This window comes from Anabas testudineus, chromosome 5 (genome assembly GCF_900324465.2).
Source record: "Anabas testudineus chromosome 5, fAnaTes1.2, whole genome shotgun sequence".
Classification (NCBI taxonomy): Eukaryota; Metazoa; Chordata; class Actinopteri; order Anabantiformes; family Anabantidae; genus Anabas; species Anabas testudineus.
In genome coordinates this window covers 1,644,527-1,665,462 of record NC_046614.1, presented here as the reverse complement: position 1 = coordinate 1,665,462, position 20,936 = coordinate 1,644,527, and the positions used below count along the sequence as shown (strand labels likewise).

At 41.3% G+C, this 20,936-nt stretch overlaps 1 protein-coding gene across 2 annotated transcripts; it reads left to right on the top strand.

The window, feature by feature from the left end:
• The first annotated feature begins 4,026 nt into the window (after positions 1–4,026).
• On the top strand, positions 4,027–20,643 carry LOC113151718 (constitutive coactivator of PPAR-gamma-like protein 1). 2 transcript variants are annotated; one of them, XM_026344611.1, is made up of 17 exons: positions 4,030–4,761; positions 5,645–5,891; positions 5,983–6,065; positions 7,260–7,388; positions 8,237–8,327; positions 8,615–8,703; positions 8,799–9,049; positions 10,711–10,804; positions 10,891–11,100; positions 12,195–12,366; positions 14,564–14,813; positions 14,987–15,101; positions 15,772–15,981; positions 16,872–17,070; positions 17,285–17,417; positions 17,519–17,615; positions 19,095–20,643. In XM_026344611.1, the coding sequence occupies exons 1-17, from the start codon at positions 4,288–4,290 to the stop codon at positions 19,404–19,406; spliced, it is 3,156 nt and encodes a 1,051-aa protein (XP_026200396.1). In that variant the 5' UTR covers positions 4,030–4,287; the 3' UTR covers positions 19,407–20,643. The 2 variants fall into 2 exon arrangements, with proteins under 2 accessions (XP_026200397.1, XP_026200396.1); XM_026344612.1 differs by lacking the exons at positions 12,195–12,366; positions 14,987–15,101; positions 15,772–15,981; ... (2 more) ...; positions 17,519–17,615; positions 19,095–20,643 and having other exon boundaries at positions 4,027–4,761; positions 14,564–14,779.
• Positions 20,644–20,936: the final 293 nt, after the last annotated feature.

Below are 20,936 nucleotides of genomic sequence, written 5' to 3'. Positions count from 1 at the left end.
AAATTAATAAAGGCTACTTAACATACAATGGACGCTGGGCTCCTACTGATGCACAGTACACCAGGAAGACTTGTTTGAGGAAGTAGCCACATGTGGTCATTGACAGAAGCTTGAATACTACAAATCTACATATGAAGTCTGTGTTACACTAGAAAATGGGGCATGCAGTAGAAACGACATGGGTATTTACCAACCAGGGTTGGTGACATGATTAGATGCAGCATTAAAGTTTAACCACTGTTCTGACCACAGGATGCCAGCACTATTTGAACTGCTAGCACAATGGAAAGTCACATGAATTTTAATATGTAATTTATACTGTATCCAGAGGTACTCAATACTCAAGTAAAAGTAAGTATGTAATGTATTACAAATATGTAATAACTCTAATAATTTGATTTAGTAATAACTAAATAAAAGTACTAAGTACATACTCTAAAATATACCTAAGTCTAACTTCATAAAAGCTACAATATTACCATCAGAACCTTAGAACTATTTTTAAGTACAATAGTTGTACCAAAGGTATTTTGTTGTAAGTATTGATAGATTAGACAAACTCATAGATATACCCAGAGCTTCCATGTACTTCCATGCTAAGTACTCTAGTATTAAAATTTAAATTAAGTGTATGCTATAGTGCATAAAGTGTATTAACAAAAAATATGCATACATGTGTATTAGCATAGCCTGTTAAATATATGCATATTTAACAGGCTACATTTAGACTATAATAGTATACACATTTTAATAGTCTTCAAAGTTGTTTTTTAATATCTGTACTTCCCATTTTTACAAATGTTACACTCGTTGGACTTGTGTATTAATGATAGATAATAGTTTAATTTAAAATCCACAATACTGCACTTGACTGTACTATTTTAAGAAAAAACTTATAGTTTAGTGTATTAAAAATACCGCATGGGACACTCACGTGACCTGAGTGGGCCATTTAGTTAGTCAGAACATTTAGTTTACACTATGAGCAAATGCTGCCCTCTAGCAGTAAGCAAGTAAGTGACATTTCTACATGTTCCACTCAAGGCCATTCACTGGGTTCTGTTCACCTCTCTGACTAATTCCTATCCTGTTACTTACTTTGGCTGGAAGGAAGACACCGAGAACACTCCTGGTGGTTCAGAGCTTTTATCATTTCACAATAATTGACAAAAGTGCTGCTATGCAGCTGACCTGAGTCACTGGAGGCACTTGAGGTTCAGTATCTTGGCCAAGGACACTTCAACATATGACAGGAGGAGCCGGAAAGCAAACTACAGATCCTACGAGTGATTGATTGTTTGAAGTAAATGATTATATTTATAATTTAATCTATTACTTTATCATTAAATCTATTACACAATACATTGTGCAAAATGAAGAAGAAATAATGACTGTAACTTATGCTAACACAAACACCAATGCTGACTCCAATTTGCTTTTTGAGGTCATTGTTTAAAGGGTTCACATATTTTTCCAGTAGCACTAAGAGCTTTATATGATTGTTCTGAATAAAGACATTATAACACATTATATTTGTTAATACTCTTGACTTAGATGAAGATCAGATCACATTTCAAAAGAAAAGAAAAAACATGAACTTGAGTGGTCCAGCCAGAGCCCAGACTTGAACCTAACTGAACATCTCTGGAGAGATCTGAAAATGGCTGTGCACCGACACTCCCCATCCGACCTGATAGCTTGAGAGGTACTGCAATGAAAAGTGGGAGAAGCAGCTTTAAAATAGGTGTGCCAAGCTTGTAGCATCATACTCAGAAAGATATAAACTTGTAATTGCTGCTAAAGGTGAGCAAAGGCTGTGAGTAGTTATGTACATGCGATTCTTTTCCTTTTTTTATTTTTGATAAATTTGCAAAGATTTCAAACAAACTTCTTTCTTTTTGACATTATGGGGTATATTTTGTAGAATTTTGAGGACTCCATTTTGGAATAATGCTATGATGTGACAAAATTCGAAAAATTTAAGCACTGTAAATACCTTCTATAAATATTAATGCAGCTGGATGTGAAGAATTCTCTTTCCAGATTATATTATGAGCTGATACTGGTCACTGGCCAGTTAGGTTGTCATTGACTTCCGGAGGACGAAAACTGAGGTCCCTCCACTGTACATTGGTGGGGACTGTGTTAAGAGGGTGTCAGACTTCCGCTTCTTGGGGGTCCACATAGAGGAGGATTTAACCTGGGAAGTACACACCTCTGAGCTGATAAGAAAGGCCCAGCAGAGACTGCACTTCCTAAGGGTACTTAGGAAGAACAACATCTCCCAGAGACTGCTGGTGTCCTTTTATCGATGCTCTATTGAGAGCATCCTTACATACTGTGTTTCTGTGTGGTTCAGCAGATGTACAGTGGCTCAGAGGAAAGCTCTCCAGAGAGTGATCAAAACAGCACAGAGGATCACCGGTTCCCCTCTCCTCCCTCTAGAAGAACTTCACAGTTCCCGCTGCCTCAAAAAAGCTCAAACCATTCTCAGGGATACTACACACCCTGGACACTCTCTCTTTGAACTGTTGCCATCAGGGAGAAGGTTCAGGTCCATCAAAACTAGGACTGACAGATTTAAGAAAAGCTTTTATCCAGTAGCAATAACTACATTAAACACTGTAAAGAACGGACTATAGAAACTAGTACTGTAACTGTGACAGTATGCTCACTTGTGGGAGTGAGAGCTGGTCCGGAGCACAATGTGATGTTCTTTGATTACTTGAAGGGTTGTTTGTGTCTTATTTTGTCTTTTGACTGTCTCTGATTATTTATTCTGTTTTTTTTATTCCTTTTCATTCTATATATATATGGCACAGACTGGTTGGCACCTTAATCTCGTTGTACGATGTTGCAATGACAATAAAGTTTCTTTATCTTTATGTTAGTAGTAGAATGGACTAACATGTAGCCCACACTGAAAACTGTTATTCTCTTAAAATGAAAGATGTTATGTTCGACCAAAATATCTTCATTATCTGGTGGTGTGATTCTGTAGTTTGTGTCGCCTCAATTATATCAAGAACGTTGGGGAAGTGTGCTCCGTGTGTTCTGAACGTCAAGTGAAAATAAAAGAGATACATGTACATCACAATATGAAGCAGTGGAAGTGCTGCAATCATTTATTTTTCTGATCACTGCTGGTTGAAGGTTCTAGTCATCACTGCTGCTCTCTTTCATGCTGTTATCATATTTTAGTTTCTGGTGTTACAGTGTTACTGTGTCGGGGGATGTCAACACATCATCCCTACATGACCTACACTGTCCTCCTCTAGGAGCTCTTTGAAGTGCTAAGATGCTTTGTGAATCATTTTTATCTTTACTAGGATTTAGACTTAACTTCAAGCAAAAACTATTAAAAAAACATCACTCTAAGAATTTTCCTAAAATGTCACCACTAGGAGAAAGTTTTAGGCTCAGGAGGCTTCGTGAATATGGCCCCTAATTCACAGAAAACAGATTCTGCTAATTGCCAGCTCCTACAATGGTTGCACTCATGTTATGGTGGGGTGAAGGTATATAAGAACAAAGCACCTTGTATCCTTGTTGTTTGGGATATTTTCATCTTTGGGGAATGTGGGGGTCTTCACTGCACACTGGAGCTAAGGACACACGTGAATCCACTTTGACCTCAGCACAAACCAGGAAACGGACGCATAAAACCCAAAGATACAAATTGGTCAAGATAATTCACACCGTGACTTTAACGTTCCCGCTTTGCAGTACGTAGTATTGTTAGCTAAGCGTTTGCGCTGGTTGCTAATGTGTATATAGTCGTGTGCACTGTTTAGTGAGCTAAGGCTGCCTGTGGGATTCCTTAGTATAGACTCGAGACAAATATTTACTATATGCACATTATAACGAAATGATTATTTCTCAACTGACAGAACGATGTTTACACTGTGACATGACGCGTGAGAACTCTCCGAGGTGGGCGGATGGTCATCCTCTTGCGTGTGTCGTGTACGTCGTGCACGTCGTGCGTCTTGTACGTGCCCGTGCGTCATGTCGTCGTGTGTTCCCGTGTCGCTCCCTCTCACGCCGGAGAGATTCACAACCTCAGACATGGCTCCGTGAATCGACACATGGCATCTAGCAGCCATGACCCCAAAAACAACTCACCGAAGCCTGGCCATGCGTAAATAACAGCCGACTGTCGTTTCTTTCCAAGTGTCCTCAGCTCTTGCAACATACGCAGAGATCCCCCGGTTGTCAGCCATAGTCGGAGGCAGAGCCGCACTTCAGCCTCCGCCGGTTTAGGTTCCTCTCCACCACAAGCTCAACATGGGAGTTCAAGGTTTCCAAGAGTACATCGAGAAGCACTGTCCCAGCGCTGTGGTGCCGGTGGAGCTCCAGAAGCTGGCCCGGGGGAGTCTGGTTGGAGGTGGACGGCAGAGGCTCCCTCAGAGTCCGCTGAGGCTGCTGGTGGACGCCGAGAACTGCCTCCACCGGCTCTACGGAGGCTTCTACACGGACTGGGTGAGTGGGGGCCAGTGGAACCACATGCTGGGCTACCTGGCCGCCCTCTCCAAGGCCTGCTTCAACGGCAACATCGAGCTCCTGGTGTGCTTCAATGGCGCCCTGGAGAAAGGCCGCCTTCACGAGTGGGTCAAGCGGCAGGTGAACGAGCGGCAGACGGCCCAGCAGATCATCAGCCACGTCCAGAACAAGGGAACCCCGCCGCCCAAAGTCTGGTTCCTTCCTCCCGTGTGCATGGCCCACTGTATCCGACTGGCGCTGCTCAGGTTCCGCGTCGGGGTGAGTGGAAACCCGGCCTGAATGCCTGTTGAGCGGAGCCGGCGCGGACCGCTGCCGGCAGACATTAGCAGGCTCCGGGTTTAGCCTAGCTGCCCGAGCTGCCCACCATGACGGCACGGCCAACTTCACCCATCACACAAACACCGAGCTGCTTTCTAATCCTGAACTCGTTCAGCTCATTACCTCAGAGGATGGACACATGTGATCAGCACTGAGGTCTTTAATACAAGGCCAGGTGTTAGTCCCAGCAGATCAGGAACACCTGAGGACTGGAAACAGAAACCAGGAACACTTGATTTGTCAGTTGGCAGAAAATTAATCAGCAGCTATTTAATGAATGTTCAGTAAAGCAAATGCCATAAAATGAATTCTGGTTTCTGGATTGTTGGTTTGACAAAACATCATTGTTAAATTCTCAAAATCCCAATAAATCTAGAAATTGCCAGATTAATTTCAGTAATTGTTAGTAGTAGCACCGTTAAGGTTTCCTGTCACCCCTTTTTGAATGGCAGAAGCTGCATGCAGCAGTTGACTCATATTGTGGTGCCAACAATATGTTCATACTGGTAACTCATTTCAGTTAAATGTAGCTTTTGCAGCCAGTTGGATTTGTTGGATTAGGCTAACCTCCCATATTGCATTGTGTAAAAATGAACCTGATTCCATGTATTGTGGTATACAGATTTGAAATAAGGGAATCCAGTCAGGGATCATGATCCACCCCTAAGTTTGAGGTATCAAAGGAGATAAAGATGGATTGCTGCATCCCATGCATAAATTAACCTTGTGTACCATGGTCAATTAATTCTACAATGTCTGTGAAAGAGGTTTATTTTGAAGATTTAGCAGCTAATGTGTTACTCTTGTCTTGGCCACGGCTTAGGTTGTCCAGAGCATAGAGGACCACCACCTGGAAGTGATAGCCTTATGCCGGGAGAACGGCTTCCATGGCCTGGTGGCTTATGACTCGGACTATGCTATGTGTAACATCCCATACTACTTCAGTGCCCACGCCCTCAAACTAAGCCGTAACGGCAAAAGCCTCACCACCAACCAGTACCTGATGCACGAAGTGGCACGGCAGCTTGATCTCAACCCAAATCGCTTCGTCATCTTCGCATCACTTTTAGGTTGGCTGTGATTCTACCTGGCAGAGTATGAATGAACGTGATAGCTCAGATGAGGCTGGCTCACATGACCTCATGTTAACATGTTTTACAGGAAATCACATACTGCCTGATGAAGACTTGGCTGCCTTTCACTGGAGCTTACTTGGTCCAGAGCACCCGTTAGCATCTTTGAAGGTAAACAGTACTTTTGTTCATTTTGTTACAAACACAGAATTAGAGTTCAGTGTGATCATGGTGAGATGATCTTACATCATACACCATACTATGCTAAAATATTGTCACAGCTTATTGTATTGTTCCTGCAGTGGAGGTGAAGCCATGACTATTTTACAGTCTGCTGCTTAAATAATGAATGCTTAAATTCTGTGTTGTCAATTCAGTAACCATGGCAGTGGTTTCCTTACTGCAACAAGTCCACTCTGATTTGAACCTCTAATTGGCTTCATGTCTGTGGCAGAGGCTCAGTGGTATTGCAGACACCTTTTTACCTGCTTGAGTAGATTTAATATCATCTGATCAAAACTAAGATGGCTTTACACATTTAAATCAGCACAGACTGATTCATGCACAGTAGTTGGACATTTCTTGCCTGTACTGTCTATGCAGTATATAACAGGGGTGCTTCTAGACCCTTTTTAGGGGGGCTTTTTCCCCCCTGTCTGACATTACATCCCCCATAAAATGATCAACTATCAAACTATCAAAATTTATTAAAAGTAATTTTTACTTAAAATAAAAATGAAAATGCAGGACATGTCAATAAAAAAAAAAAAAAGATCCAACTTTAAAATGTTTTTCTTTTTTATTCTCTTTGCTATTCTGTGTATTCTACCCTCCCTGAATGTGGGTGTCCATTTTGGCAGATAGGTTAACGGTTTCCTAACTGAAAGACAAGAGTTACAGGCTGTTTATTTTTAGTCTGTGATTAAACCCACAGATGTTGATGCTCCACATTCTCAACCAGACTGAGAATGCAAGCTTTCTTGTTTATTTAATCAGCACAGCAGCTCATGTATGCCAACATAATTACAAAAGGGTTTTCTAATGATTAGCTAGCCTCTTAAAGGGAAAAACCTGCTTTAGCCAACACAACATGCCTTTGGAGCACATGACTCGTGCTGATGATGGGCTTCTCTAGGTTATGTAGATATTCCATTTCCAAAAAACGCTATTAGTCTTGTTCAAGATTGGCAATATCTACACTGTATTTCTGATCAAGTTGATGTTAAAAAGTGACCACAAACTCATAGTCATGTATGATGTGCTAAATTGCAGCATTTAAAGCAGCACTGTGCTGTTGCTGATGTAAAAACATCGTGATTTTAATATTATATCTGCAATTTGACTGGCTGATCTGTTTTTCCTCAGGTGCGTGCGCACCAGCTCGTGCTCCCTCCGTGTGATGTTGTAATCAAGAGTGTGGCTGACTACGTCCGCAACATTCCAGATGTCACCGACCTGGAAGCCATTGCTAAGGACATCTTCAAGCATTCACAGGTAGGGACATCAAGATGTCACTGGCTCCTTAGGAAACGCTGCACAGTCAATGACCATGGATGAGGGGCAGCTGCATAGAATTAATCCAGGCTGGTTGTGTATTGTAGGGGTTCTCAGACTTCTTACTTTTGTCTTATGAGTTTTTAAATGGTTTCCTAGCAGTTAGTTGTAAGTTTAATTGGAAAAACAAAAAACATTTCCACAGATTCTAATGCATTCAATGACTGTTTCTCAGTGACCAGGCATGGGAAATAACTGTGGCACCCCCACCTTCCCCCCCCAGCCCTTAGCTGAAAACTGTTGTAGCAGATGGAAAGTGAGCTGACCTGTATATTGCTGCTTGTTGAAAGGAGAACTTTACTAAAAACACTAAAATCCTGTAACAGCTCTGTCGTTAGACATGTTTACAAATTGACATTCGACCATTGTCTTGATAAGTGAACAAGGACATTGTTATACTATTCATTTTGAGCTAAGCTTTTCAATTTCACATTGAAAGTCATTGTTAGCTATAGCAAATATTAAGGCTTCACCCAGCTGAAATGAACTGTGACAACAGCCTTTGTAACATTTTATTTTGGACACATATTCACAAGTATCCAAATGTGTCGTAGAAGTAAAAAATTGATTATCACAAACTGAAATGGTGCATAATTAGGAATAATCTGAAAAGAGTTGATCTTATAACAGTATCAAGTGTGTAATGTTGCATTGTGCCAGAGTCATTTCTTGTTACCTTTTGAATGTTGTAACCACTGAAAATATATATATTTTTGTTTTCTGTAGATAGAAAATGAACTCAATGTCTGCTAGTGTACAGTAAATCTTATGCCTTGTTTTTCTTTCAGTCGTGCACTGATGACAAAATCATCCGCTTTCAGAAAGCAGTGGAGTTCTACTCACTGGCCAGCAAACCCCCATATTTCCCTCCACTGCTAGGTGGGTTTCCATCTCTCATCATTCTGTTGCACTGTCTACTCTTGCTATTTTTGACTCAGTTTGAAGTCTCAGCTATAGTCTTGGTAGCTTTAATATATACATGTTATATATTTAGATCAGATCACTATACATACATTTTTTTGCTCCTTGGTCTGCTCTGTGAATAAACACAATTGTTGTTCAGTGTTGTCCTTACGATGGACTTATCATCTTTCTGGTGACCTCCTGAACTATTACACTCTTTCTCTTGTGTCTATATGCTGAAGCTGTTTGTTTGTGTTCCACAGTCAGACCAAAACACATGGGTGTGCCTGCTGCAGTGCCATCTCCAAAATTATTCAACATTCCACAGGTTCTGCTGCCTGTAAAGCCTGGGGTAAGACCTTCAAATACACTGAAGGCAATACTACTAAAGGTCACTAAACTTCATGAGAATGACAGTAACTGTGTTTTTCGTCTCTCTGTCCTCAGGTCCAGCACACACACCCAGGGCCGGTGGCGGAGCACAGCCTGGCTTTGGACACGACGGAAAAAGATCTGCCGGAGCAGAACAACTTCAGCAACATTCCTCACGAAGGGAAGCACACACCGCTGTACGAGAGGTCCTCTCCCATCAACCCAGGTCTGGCCGGCAGCCCCAACCACACAGAGGCTGCTTTCTTCAACGCCTCCTCCACATCCTCCTCCTCTGAGAATGACGAGAGCTCGGGCTCAACTGCCAAGTGAGTTCAGCACAAGCAGTCTTCTCTGTTACCATCTCAATTCACGGAGAAGCTTGCTACTGTTCTCACACTTCTACAGATTATCAGTCGGTTATGTAGATTGTCTGTCATATTATATTATCATGCTTTAATTCAGACCACAATATCTGCTTTACTACATCAGTTTCAGACAATTTGTAATTACCATCCCTAACATGACAATGGACTATACTTGCTGCTTCTGGATCAAATGAGTTGACAGTTGGCTGCACAGGGTGGTAGCTTGTTTTGTTTCTAACATTAGTATATACTAGAAGACTTTACAACAAAAGGAGAAGCTCTGTGTGCCATTAAAACAATGGCTATGATCTAGTTCTTTGGACTTGTAGCTGTACAACAGTGTCTGTGACTTATGTTTCTGCTGAAGAGCAGAAATGAAGTGCAGATGGTGTCGAAGAATGAGCAGCTGATAGCAGTAGAATTACTGAGGTCATCAGGAGTTTGGCTGAATAAAACCCAGATGACACCTCTCAAACAGCAGTGCAGGACAAGCTGCTGCAGAGACTTGAGTGCCTTCATCTTCAATGTGTTTATACTCTGCAACAAGTCTGACTCATTTGAGATGAACGTCCACCAATCAACCTCGGGCAGATGTAATCGGCTTTTGTAATGTAGAGATGAAAAAGATGCACTAGGTGACACTGAGGACAATGACAATCCAGCAAATGACTCTACAACAATTAGATGAATTATCCTGACATTTAGTACAGATATTTATAAATTGCTGAGCTGACTTTCTGTCAGGCCAGTATTTCAGTTTATCCAATACTTTGGTTGAACAGATACAAAACTGTCAAACTCATCTTGTTGCTTTTACTACAAATCAGAATCTGTTGGCATGCTAATCAAACATGGTTGTCATAGTAAACAATATTTCAGTTTATACCTGTGCTCATTTGTGGGATTGGTACTTGGATGACCTGCACTCTGTATTGTCCCTGACCTAAGCTGTGTACTGTACCTGAATGCAGCTGATACAGAAAGCACACAATACACCGGACGCAATGTTCCGATCTTTTTTGCAAAGTCGCACATCCATTCAAATGACTACGTCTTTCATGCCCAGTGAAACTCTACCTGTACGAGGCCTAATACAACTCGCATACCCATTCCACGGAAACGGTTCCAGGGCTGTTTCAGAGCCGGTGATTCACATCATAAGAACCGTGGGGTTAGGATTACTGTGAGCAACAAGAACTGCTATTGGATCATTGTATCATTTATTTATTGAACTGTATTGTGATTGGACAGCCAGACGAGGTAAGCTAGCATGTCTAAAATGTTTTCCAACCATGAAGTAGGCTGACAGAACCAGCAAACATTAAATTGAATCTTTTCCTAGCTGCTGTGACAGATAATGTATCTGTGTACAAAACATCCACAATGACTATGTTCCTGGAGTTCCCCACACTGCTGTGTATTCATGGCTCCTCTATGGGTTCTGTTTGGTAGTTCTGTCTAAAATTAGAGAAATATTGCTGAGCATTTTTATTTTCCTACAGACACTGTTAAACCTGAGCTTCATCTTTCATTTTTGGTATATTGCGAGCCAGATAATCAAATATTAACCCATTACTACTGTGTGAATGAATGCGTGAACTGTATTTTTCTGTATTTTTTAGTCATATTAGTGATGAGAAGGGAGGATGGGAGAAAAATGGACATGCTCAACACTCTGAAAACACACCAGAGGGAGACCTGGGAGAGCAAACAAAAGTGAGTTTGACAACAGGAATACTGCACATTGAACATGATGACAACCGTCAGCGGCTAACAAAAGTAAATGCATCATCTGTCCTCAGGGTGACTCTGCTGTGAACCCAGGCCCACAAGCTGAAGGTCTCCACAACATTAACGCCCAGATCCCCTCGCTGCTCTCGATGCCTACCAGGAACCACATGGACATCACCATCCCACCTCTCCCCACCATTGCCCCCGAAGTCTTGCGGGTGGCCGAGCACAGACACAAGAAGGGCCTTATGTACCCATACATCTACCATGTTCTCACCAAGGTTAGATGGTCTGGATCTCTGTTGTGAGCTGTTTGTGTCATTGTGCAGCATTTAGAGTAAAGAGTTTCTGTATTTTTGTAGGTGAATTCTGAAGACATCACAACTGAGAAATAACAGTGGGACAAAAATATGTTGGAGCTAAATGTGATTCCTCAAAGTAGCCACGTTTTTCTTTGATAACAGCTTTGCACATTGTTGGCATTCTTTCAGTCAGCCTCATGAGGTTACACCTGGAATGCTTTTTCCACATATGCTGAGCACTTGTATGCTGCTTTTCCTTTACTCTTCACACTGTGGTCTAAGTCGTCACAAACCACCTCAGTTGAGTTTAGTTCGCGTAATTGTAAAGGTCAGTTTATCAGATGTAGGGTTTGCAGAGTCTTTGTTGTTCTGCAGAAAAAAAACGAATGATGCTCCTACCAAGGTCAAACCAGATGAGATGGCTTGTCACAACAAAATGCTGCAGCAGCCATATTGAGTGATTAGTAATGTTAGCCATATTGAGCTCTGTCAGTTTCTGAGCTTGGCGTCTCTAATGAACCTATACGCTGTAGCTCAGGTGACTCTTGCTCTTTCTTTCCTGACGTTTGATAGGTTTTTTCGCTGCACTTTTATGGAAATTTTCAAGATAATTCAGGCTGATTGTAATGATGACACTGATGACTGAAGATGTAATGTGTGTTTTGTTTTTTGTTTTGTTTTTTTTTAAAGCAGAGTGGTTCTTGTCATAAACTTCTCTAGACTTAAAACAGCTGCATGTTAGAATGCAAATATTTTCTGACTTTGCCTGGAAATCATTTGTGAAAATGGCTCAAGAAAGTCAACCTAACTTCTGACTAGAAACACCTGTTAACTGAGATCTGTCAGGTGAATGAAGCTAGTTAAGGTATTACCAACAGCATTCACAGGTGTCATCAAGAAAATAACTTGCTACTTTGAGGCATCTAAAGTATGAAACTTATTTTGCTTACTACATATGTGTTATTTCATAGCTTTGATGTTTTCAGTCTTAGTATAAAACATTTAGAATAATAGGAAAGGAATCATGTCCACACTTACTGTTTGTTACTGTAGGTAACAGTGTGTCTTTGCAGGGTGAGGTTAAACTATCTGTCACCATTGAAGATGAAGCTAACAAAGACCTGCCTTCCGCGGTGCAGCTGTTTCGGCCAATCCGTCAGTATGTTTACGGAGTGCTCTTCAGCCTGGCAGAGGCCAGGAAGAAGGCTGAGAGACTCGCTATGAGGAAGAACTGCCTCCCTGAATGTGAGTGCTGTGGTTGCCAGGAGACATTTAGGATGAGGCCAGTGTTGCTCCATTTCACTGCTACTGTTAGAAACTTTCTTTATTTATTCAGTTATTATTCTTAGTCTTCATTTTGCCATTCTATTATTTGCACATCTTTTAACATGCATTGGATAAATTAGAGGTTTGATTATTTGCCCTTGAATACAAATCCCCCAGTGAGGCTTTTCCAGTCAAGAATCAGTGTTCACCAGTTACATAATGAAATTCTGTAATTTTAGCTTAAAGTAAACATTAAGATACAGTCAATAGGGTGTATTACTTATGACTTATTAGGACTCATACTTGTCCATGTGAGGGCAACGGTGATGTGGATGCCCAGCAACTTGATGTTCTCAGCTTACTCTACCTCCGTCTCATGTATAAGGAGGGATGTATGAACCATCTTCCTGGATCTCCCGTAGTCCGCAATGACCTCTTTGATCTAATCTCTATAGTAGATCTCATCATTGTCTGATATGAGACCCACTATGGTGATATCTTTTGCAAACTTCACAAAAATGTTTGAGGTGTGGAGGGCAGCGCAGTCGTGTGTGACCAGGGTAAAGAGGACTGGGCTGAGCACACAGCCCTGTGATGTGACTGTGTTCAGATCGTCCAGATGATTATTGAGAAGCCTGTTGGTCAGAAAGTCCTGAATCCAGGAGCACAGTGATGTGGAGAATCCTAAAGTGTGGATCTTCCAAACCAGTTTGTGGGGGATTACTATATTAAATGCTGAGCTGAAATCAATAATTAGCTTTCCAACGTAAGTGTTGGGATGCTCCAAGTGGGACAGGGATGAGTGGAGTGCAGTGGAGACTGCATCTCCAGTGGATCTGTTGCTCCTGTAGGCAAACTGATGGCTGTCTAGACCAACAGGAATTTGTCTATGTGCTTCAGCTTCAATACTGGGGTCAGTGCAACAGGGCGGTAATCTTTAGGGCAGGTGACAGCTGATTTCTTAGGCACAGAAAGAAATAATGGAAGATTGTGTTAACACTAAACCACAGCTGTCTTAAAAGCTACACTACTGTACTGCAGAAAACATTCTTTGTTGCTTTCAATGACAGCAATGTCACATTCACCCAGTAAGTAACTGTCCATTCATAGTTTTCAGTCATGTGACTGATGGAGACCTGGTGGGCCAGATAAAGCTTGCAACATGTCGCTCATTAACATTTGGTCATTTAGCGACTTACAAGGAGGTCTTGCCTTAAGACCGCCTCTTGGAGGTAGGCCACAGCCTCCCACATGGGAGGCGGTGATGTTACCACTACACTAACCAGCACTCAACACAGGGCACCCCATAGACGTATAACCAAGTGTGTGCCTTGTCTTTTACATATATTCATTTCACAATTCTGACTCTCCAGAGACCCTAAAAAGCAGTGCATGCAAATCATTTTCTAACATAGACGTATAACACAGGCGTTTTACAACACTAACTCAAAATCTGAGGGTCTTTATTTTGTTGGCAGGATGAAAGCAGTACAGACAGATGTCATTTTTAATTGATGTGGATGGTGGATGATGCGTACGTAGCATAGACAGGATATTATAGTACTGTAAAAAGGCAAGATATTGCGATTGCAAAAAATGTAAAAAATGTGTAGTATAAACTAATATAAAATTTAATTGGAAATTTTTTAGTTTTTTTTTTTTTTTTCTATCTATTAGAAAATCTATTAGTCAGAGATTTAAACACAAAAATGGACCACTGCCTCAAATGTTTTCATGTGAACTATTAATTTGAATCGGTCGTGTTTTTGAGATCCTGTGATTGATCACAACACAGTTTTGTGATACTTTAGTTTAACAATATTTTCCTACACTTTCTGCTGCTGTTTAGGTGAAGGACAAGAAATACTTTGTAAAAACAAAGGTGAACTTAATTTGACCCTTCAGTTGGGTGGTCCTCTAAGGACGTGAGTCCAGTTAAAACTATGAATAGAATTTTTGAGAGCAATGCTCATATAGATATTTGTGAGCTTAATCAGATAACTTATGAAGCTGATGGCTGGTCTTACTCTACATCTGAGAAGTAAATAGTCGTTAGCTCAAGTGCTAATCAGAGACAATGATGTATTTAGTCCTAGATAAAATTCAAATGTGAGGTCTATCAGTTATTTTAAGATGCCTGATAGAAACAAGTTCTCTTTTTCTTTCTCTTCCCCAGACACACATGTCATGGTCAAAGAGTGGGCCGCCTACAAGGGCAAGTCTCCCCACACTCCAGAGCTGGTGGAGGCTCTGCCCTTTAGGGAGTGGACTTGTCCAAACCTGAAGAAGCTCTGGCTGGGGAAGGCTGTGGAGGACAAGAACCGCAGGATGAGGGCGTTCCTGGCCTGTATGCGCTCCGACACTCCGGCTATGCTGAACCCTGCCAACGTCCCCACCCCCCTCTTGGTGCTCTGTTGTGTGTTGAGGTGAGCAGGGCGCTGAAGTCCAGGACAAACTGGAGCATTACACACAGATGCACAGTATGTAGATGTCAAGGTGGAGAGAGGCCAGGGTGAAGTGAACTGAAAAGGGAGTGAAGATTCATTAAGATCAGTTCCTGGTGTTTGTAACACTGTCAACCTTCTGTGTTTTGCTTCAGGTTTATGTTACATTGGCCAGGAGTAAGAATTTTGCGTCGTAACGAACTTGACGCTTTCCTAGCCCAAGCACTTTCTCCTAAACTTTATGAGCCTGGCCAGCTGCAGGAACTGAAGGTGACTTTGTAGCATTTATGATGTAAGGAGTGTCCGAGAAACACATGCAATGCTTGAATGACTGGCTGTCAAATCGCCCAGGTGCTTTGTACTTATCTGCTCTGAAAGCCTAAGGTTGATGAGAGAATTGGCTGAACTCCCGTTAGGATTCATGTTGTGTTGTTTTTTTTGGACACTCCTCATATGCTGCAGACAAAGCAACATGCTTGGAGTGAAGAGGGCTTCGTCCGAGCACGTTCCTGATGACATAGCTTTGCACTTAAAGATGCATTTCTAGAGCTTTGAGGCGTTCTTGTGTCATGTGTGGATGGTTTATCAACTGCTGAGTCTTAAAGAAGCTGGAGCTCTGTTCTCAATTGATGAACCGTTAACGTAAACCATCCACACCAGTTTGTGTGCTTTGTTCCTTGTGGTCTCTGTGTGTAACTCTGTCAACCTGTCTGCCCTGTGCTGTGTCAGAATAAGTAGGTTGTGTCTGCTGGCTTTCTGTGTTGGCTGGATTAGGTTGTTCGCTGTCATATTCCGGCAGCCGCGAGTGAATGGGCTTCCGCTTGCTCCGTGCTTCGCTTCGCACTTCATTAATCTGAATGCTTGGGGGAGCTGTTAGAGCACTACACTGTCTTTTCCTTTTGTTTGGACGTGTTCAAGTCTTGATGTTTGCCTTCTGCAGATTGACAACCTGGACCCTCGAGGAGTCCAGCTGGCCGCACTGTTCATGAGTGGAGTGGACATGGCTCTGTTTGCCAACGACGCATGCGGACAGCCTATACCATGGGAGCACTGCTGTCCGTGGATGTACTTTGACGGCAAGCTGCTTCAGAGTAAACTCATCAGGGCCAACAGAGAGAAGGCCCAGCTCATTGACCTCTGTGATGGTCAGGTAACTTCATCCACAACACCACTAAAACGCCTTCATCTAGTTGGGTGTTTATACCTGTTCTGAGTAGCTCCACTTCACTAAGCCTTCCATCATAGCCTCCTCCTGGCCTCTCTGCATATTGACAGTGGTTTTAGACAGTGTCCAGTTTTTGCACATTTTGTGCTGTAGATACACATTGAAATACATTTTACACAGAACATGGACTGTTGAGTTTGGCACCTATCACATCAATTTAAAAGACTTTAGGAAGACATATTGTGATAGTTGAACAGTAGGTTATACCAGGTCAAACCTGTTTCAGTGTTCATATTATCATCTGACCATTGTTTTAAGACCTAACTCAAACATGAACCATGGCAAAACATGCATGGTCTCACAACACCACTTTAGCCCCACAATCACCAACCTGCTGCCAACGGCATCCCACCTTCCATGTACAAATATATATCTCTTTGGATATATTTATAAAACCTAGAAAAGGTGAAGAGGTCTGCCGTCTCCCAAATTAACTGTACAGCAGCAATAACAGGATTTTCCCCCTATTACATAGCTCTGTGAGGGTGGATAAAATGTGGATGTTGGGTTGATACTGATGTTGCCTTTTTTCTGTAGTTAGCTTTCACATAACAACAATCACAAAGTAACTCACGATTAAACTCCATATTGAATAATTAGAAGTGAATTACATAGATTTTTTCACTTGCATGAAAACAAGTGGTCATCACAAAAAAGAAAAACACTTAAAATAGAGGTAAGAAGCACTAGCCAAACATTCCAGCTGATATAATCAATTTTCCTTTCTACAGTAGAACCCATTGGTCCTGTATAAAATGTAAGTTTGGGGAGTGGAGTCTGATCCTAATGCAAGTGGTTAATTTTTCTGTCTTCAGTCTGAACTGGTGGCCAAGGTGGAGAAGATGCGTCAAAGCATCTTGGAAGGTCTCAGTTTCACTCGTCCACCTCATCCTCCTCCATTTCCTCCACCACCACTTCCTCTTGCTCATGGGATGCCTTTCTACCCCACTGCTGGTTCCTTCTACCCCCCACCTCCTACGATTCCTTCTCAGGGGAGAGGCAGGGGGATGCCTGGTAAGTAAAACAAAAAACTGTGATACTGTGTGAAGTATTAAAAAAAAAAAAGTTAATTAAAAAAAGTTAATATTTCAAAATCATTTGAAAATTCTTCAATTTTAGATTTCCAGCTTAAACCATCATGTGCTGCATCAAATTCTTCAGTAAATTACTTTGACACAGACTAACACTGTTTTTTTTTTTGGTTTTGTTTTTTTCTTCTTCCTTTAAGGACTTCAAGGTATCTCAACACAGGGTGGGAAGCTGGAGATCGCTGGCACTGTGGTGGGTCAGTGGGCTGGAACCCGACGCAGAAGAGGAGGTTTCCCTGTCCAGGTGGTGTCTGTTGGTGGACCAAATCGAGGGTGAGAACAGAAATGGGATCATGAGATGTCTCAAGTATTTCATCATGAATTGCATCAGTTGTTATTTCTTTGTAAACCACCCGACTGTCTGTCTCCTGTAGTCGTCCGAGAGGAGTGATTTCCACACCTGTCATCAGGACGTTTGGTCGAGGAGGCAGGTACCACACCCGAGCCTACAAGACCCAGGGAGTGTACCTGGTAAGTCAGTCATAAATCATTGTTCTAATTGATAAATGTACATCAGTGTCTGTCCCACATTAACATAGATTTTTATTTACATTAACACACATGAAGACTCACAACTCACTGTTGGGTGTGTTCAGTTGTTCAAGAAAATGAACTCTGAAACAGGTTTTAAGAAAATTGAATACTAAAACGGACAGTGGAGATGTGTGTGCATGTTGTCCCTTGTTACATAAAATGAATTACAGTATGATGACAACCCATCCTGGAGTTCCAACAGTGAGTTACTCATGTAGACATCTTGATGTTCTTATGGTTATTGCTATGAGAATATAATTGAAATTTGGTCTGAAAAGGGGTGGGACTAAAATATTAATTTGCAATGTGGCGATATTGTTCGTGTTAATATTTAAAATAATGCAGTGTGAGTGTGAGTGAATAAAACATGTTTCATCAATGAAAAGTAGGCGTCATCTATTAATATGTTGGACACTTTGTTTCATATGGACATATGTTGTTGTTTGTGGTATCATTAAACATACATATGAGCCAGGAGAATATAAATTCCTCAACTGCTTCATCAAGCTTTAGTATCCATTGTGTTTGTTGTAAGACCTCGCCATTAACTTGTTGCCTTTCCAAAGATCAAAATACAGCTGTTGCTCTTTTCAGTTAATTACAGTGCAACATACACACTCATTGTGTGAGCTTTCAGTGTTGGGTGAGTGGGAACTAAACAGCCCCTCAGCAGGTCTTTGTGCTGTTTAAACCCCCCCTATATCTAAATGACTCTTCAGTCTTCCCCCAGCTATATATCGCAGCTTTTAAAGCCTTATGAGTCTGCACGTAGCCTGAGATCCTCTGGTAGAGATCCTCTGTATGTCCCTGATGTTAGGATGACAATTAGAGATGACAGAGCTTTTTCAGTTGGAGCCTCCAAACTCTGGAACAACTTACCTGAAGAAATAAGATCAGCTGACTCAGTAACATCTTTTAAATCTCTCCTTAAAACATACCTCTACCAGCGAGCCTTTTCTGATCTTCCTTAAACAGAGACGACTCTTCATTTAGGACGACTTCACATTAACTTAGATAAATGTCTATCCTTTGGATCTGGTGTTCTTAAGGACTGATGTTGTAGTTGGTGTAAGTTTTGTTTGTATTATTGTTTATTGTTTCCTGCTCCCCAACTGGTCGAGGCAGATGGCCGTCTAACTTGAGCCTGGTTCTGCTGGAGGTTTCTCCTCTCCACTGTTTGCCTAGTGCTGCTCAAGTTGATCTTGTTGAGCTACATATGTTTCTGTCTCTTTTGTGAAGCACTTTGTAACATATGTTTAGAAAAGTGCTCTATAAATAGTTGTTGTTGTTGTTGTTGTTGTTGTTGTTAGTGTTATTATTATTGTTATTATTGTTGTTGTTGTTATTATTCAGTGTTTGTCTCCAGGACTTCAGTTTAAAATAATTCTGCTTGTTCTTATTGTTTTTTTGTATTAGAGTAAGCCTGCTCATAAGCCCGCTCACACATCTGGACATGATGTGGCAAGGGAGAAAACAAAGCCCAAGCTGGAGGAGAAGAAAAAATCCTACCCAGCACCGTGCGATGGCTCAGCCACGGAGAATGGCGTGGAGGACAAAGCTAATGCTAAAGAAGGCGACGAGGAACGCGGGGCTATCATCCAACCTGAAAGTGCCTTTAGCAGTGACTCCATGTGCAATACTAATCCTCACTTAAATGCACTAAATGCAGAAAGCGGCTGCCATAGAGATGAAGGTCTGGAGGCCACTGTCTGCAAAAAAGACATTTAAGCCTATTTTTCTAGAGAGGGTGAGGGATAAGATATGGAGCAGGGTTAGGGAATTCTGGAAATCTGGAAAACAGTCGGTGGACATTTTTGCTCTCAGACAAAGAACAGACAAGGAAATTTAGATCCCTCTTAGTAAAAACATGAGATACATGACACACTATTAGTATACGGAGCCGTTGACTCCTGCATCACCAAGATCGTTTCTTGTATTGTTGGCATTTCCTTTGCATTAGAAACCTTTAAAGCTTTTAAAAAGCTTTAATTTGGAAACATTTTTGTTCTAACATGTTTATGCTCCTTGATTACGCAGCACCATGCACTTGCCAAAGGACAGTTTATCAGTTTGCTGTTGTCATGGTAACTGCTTGATGAAAGCCAAGCGAAAAGCAAACACTTCCCCCTCTGCTTATCCGCTTTGAGTTTGGTTCATATTTAAGCAACTTCGCTGTTCGGCTGTAGTGTTGAAGAAACGCCTCTGAAATCAGTCGTAGTATTCCCGCTTTAACAAAAACCTTTGTGCATGGTTGGCAGTTTAAGAGGTGTGTAGGTATTATGCATGTTGTCCTTTTTTTATTCCATCTTTGCAAGTACCGTGCCCATTAGCAAATTTGAAGAAAAGGCTAATATCAGCGATAGCCCATAAATGATGTTAACCGTTAGTAACAGATTTGTTCTGGCATTGACCTTTTTTGTGATATTGAGCTCTGTTGCATTTAATTAAAGAAAAACAAGAAGTTATTTAGCCACTTTGAAATAGTGTATTCGTACTATATAGTTCTCTGTTGACGTTTTCTGCAATAGTCAAACACACAAAGGAAAACCTCATATAAAAAGCTTTGATCCAAATCACCCCTAATTACGAGTTTAGCCGTCAGCCAGTAATCACTTTTGAGATTTCCTTTAGCGTTGGTTTTGCACTCATACTACTTCTACACCGCAATGGTCATTTAACATTTTCACTTTCACTCTTTCATTAGTAATCAGAGAAATGGTGTAACAACCCCCCCACCCCCTGCAAAAGCTAAATGGGTTACCTTCTGTGTAAGTTGATCAATCTCTTCTCTCATGGATTGTATAAGAATGAATTGCTGTGGGGTTTGCTTGAATGGCGATGGATTGTGACGTGGTGTATTTGAAGGCAACTTAGCTACAATGCTTAATAAAACTATATTCTTTTAGTATACATTGCTGATTGCTGATTTGTCTCCCATGATACTGGACCAACATGTAGACTTTAGCATTTCACCTTTTATTAGAACAGTAAAAAGGTTGATGTCCATCACTTATGATTTAATACCTACAGTTTTATGAAAGTTAAATTTTTAACTAAACTATTAAAAATTTCAGCTTTTCCCCAGAGCTTTCAGCAATATTACATGGTGGTTTTTTAGCAAATGTAGTTTGAGCTGTTGTGTGGGTAAAATTGTATCAGCTGCTGAGCACAGTTATCAGTTGCTCCGTCTCCATGAAGATCAAGATGGCGTTGAAAGCTCTGGAAAAATGATAGTAAGTTGAACTGGTGTCAAGTTAT

Coding starts and splice junctions, on each gene's coding strand:
- LOC113151718 (XM_026344611.1), top strand. CDS start 4,288: ATGGGAGTTCAAGGTTTCCAAGAGTACATCGAGAAGCACTGTCCCAGC. Junction 10,805..10,890: donor ACCTGGGAGAGCAAACAAAA/GTGAGTTTGACA, acceptor ATCTGTCCTCAG/GGTGACTCTGCTGTGAACCC. Junction 14,814..14,986: donor GTGCTCTGTTGTGTGTTGAG/GTGAGCAGGGCG, acceptor GTTTTGCTTCAG/GTTTATGTTACATTGGCCAG.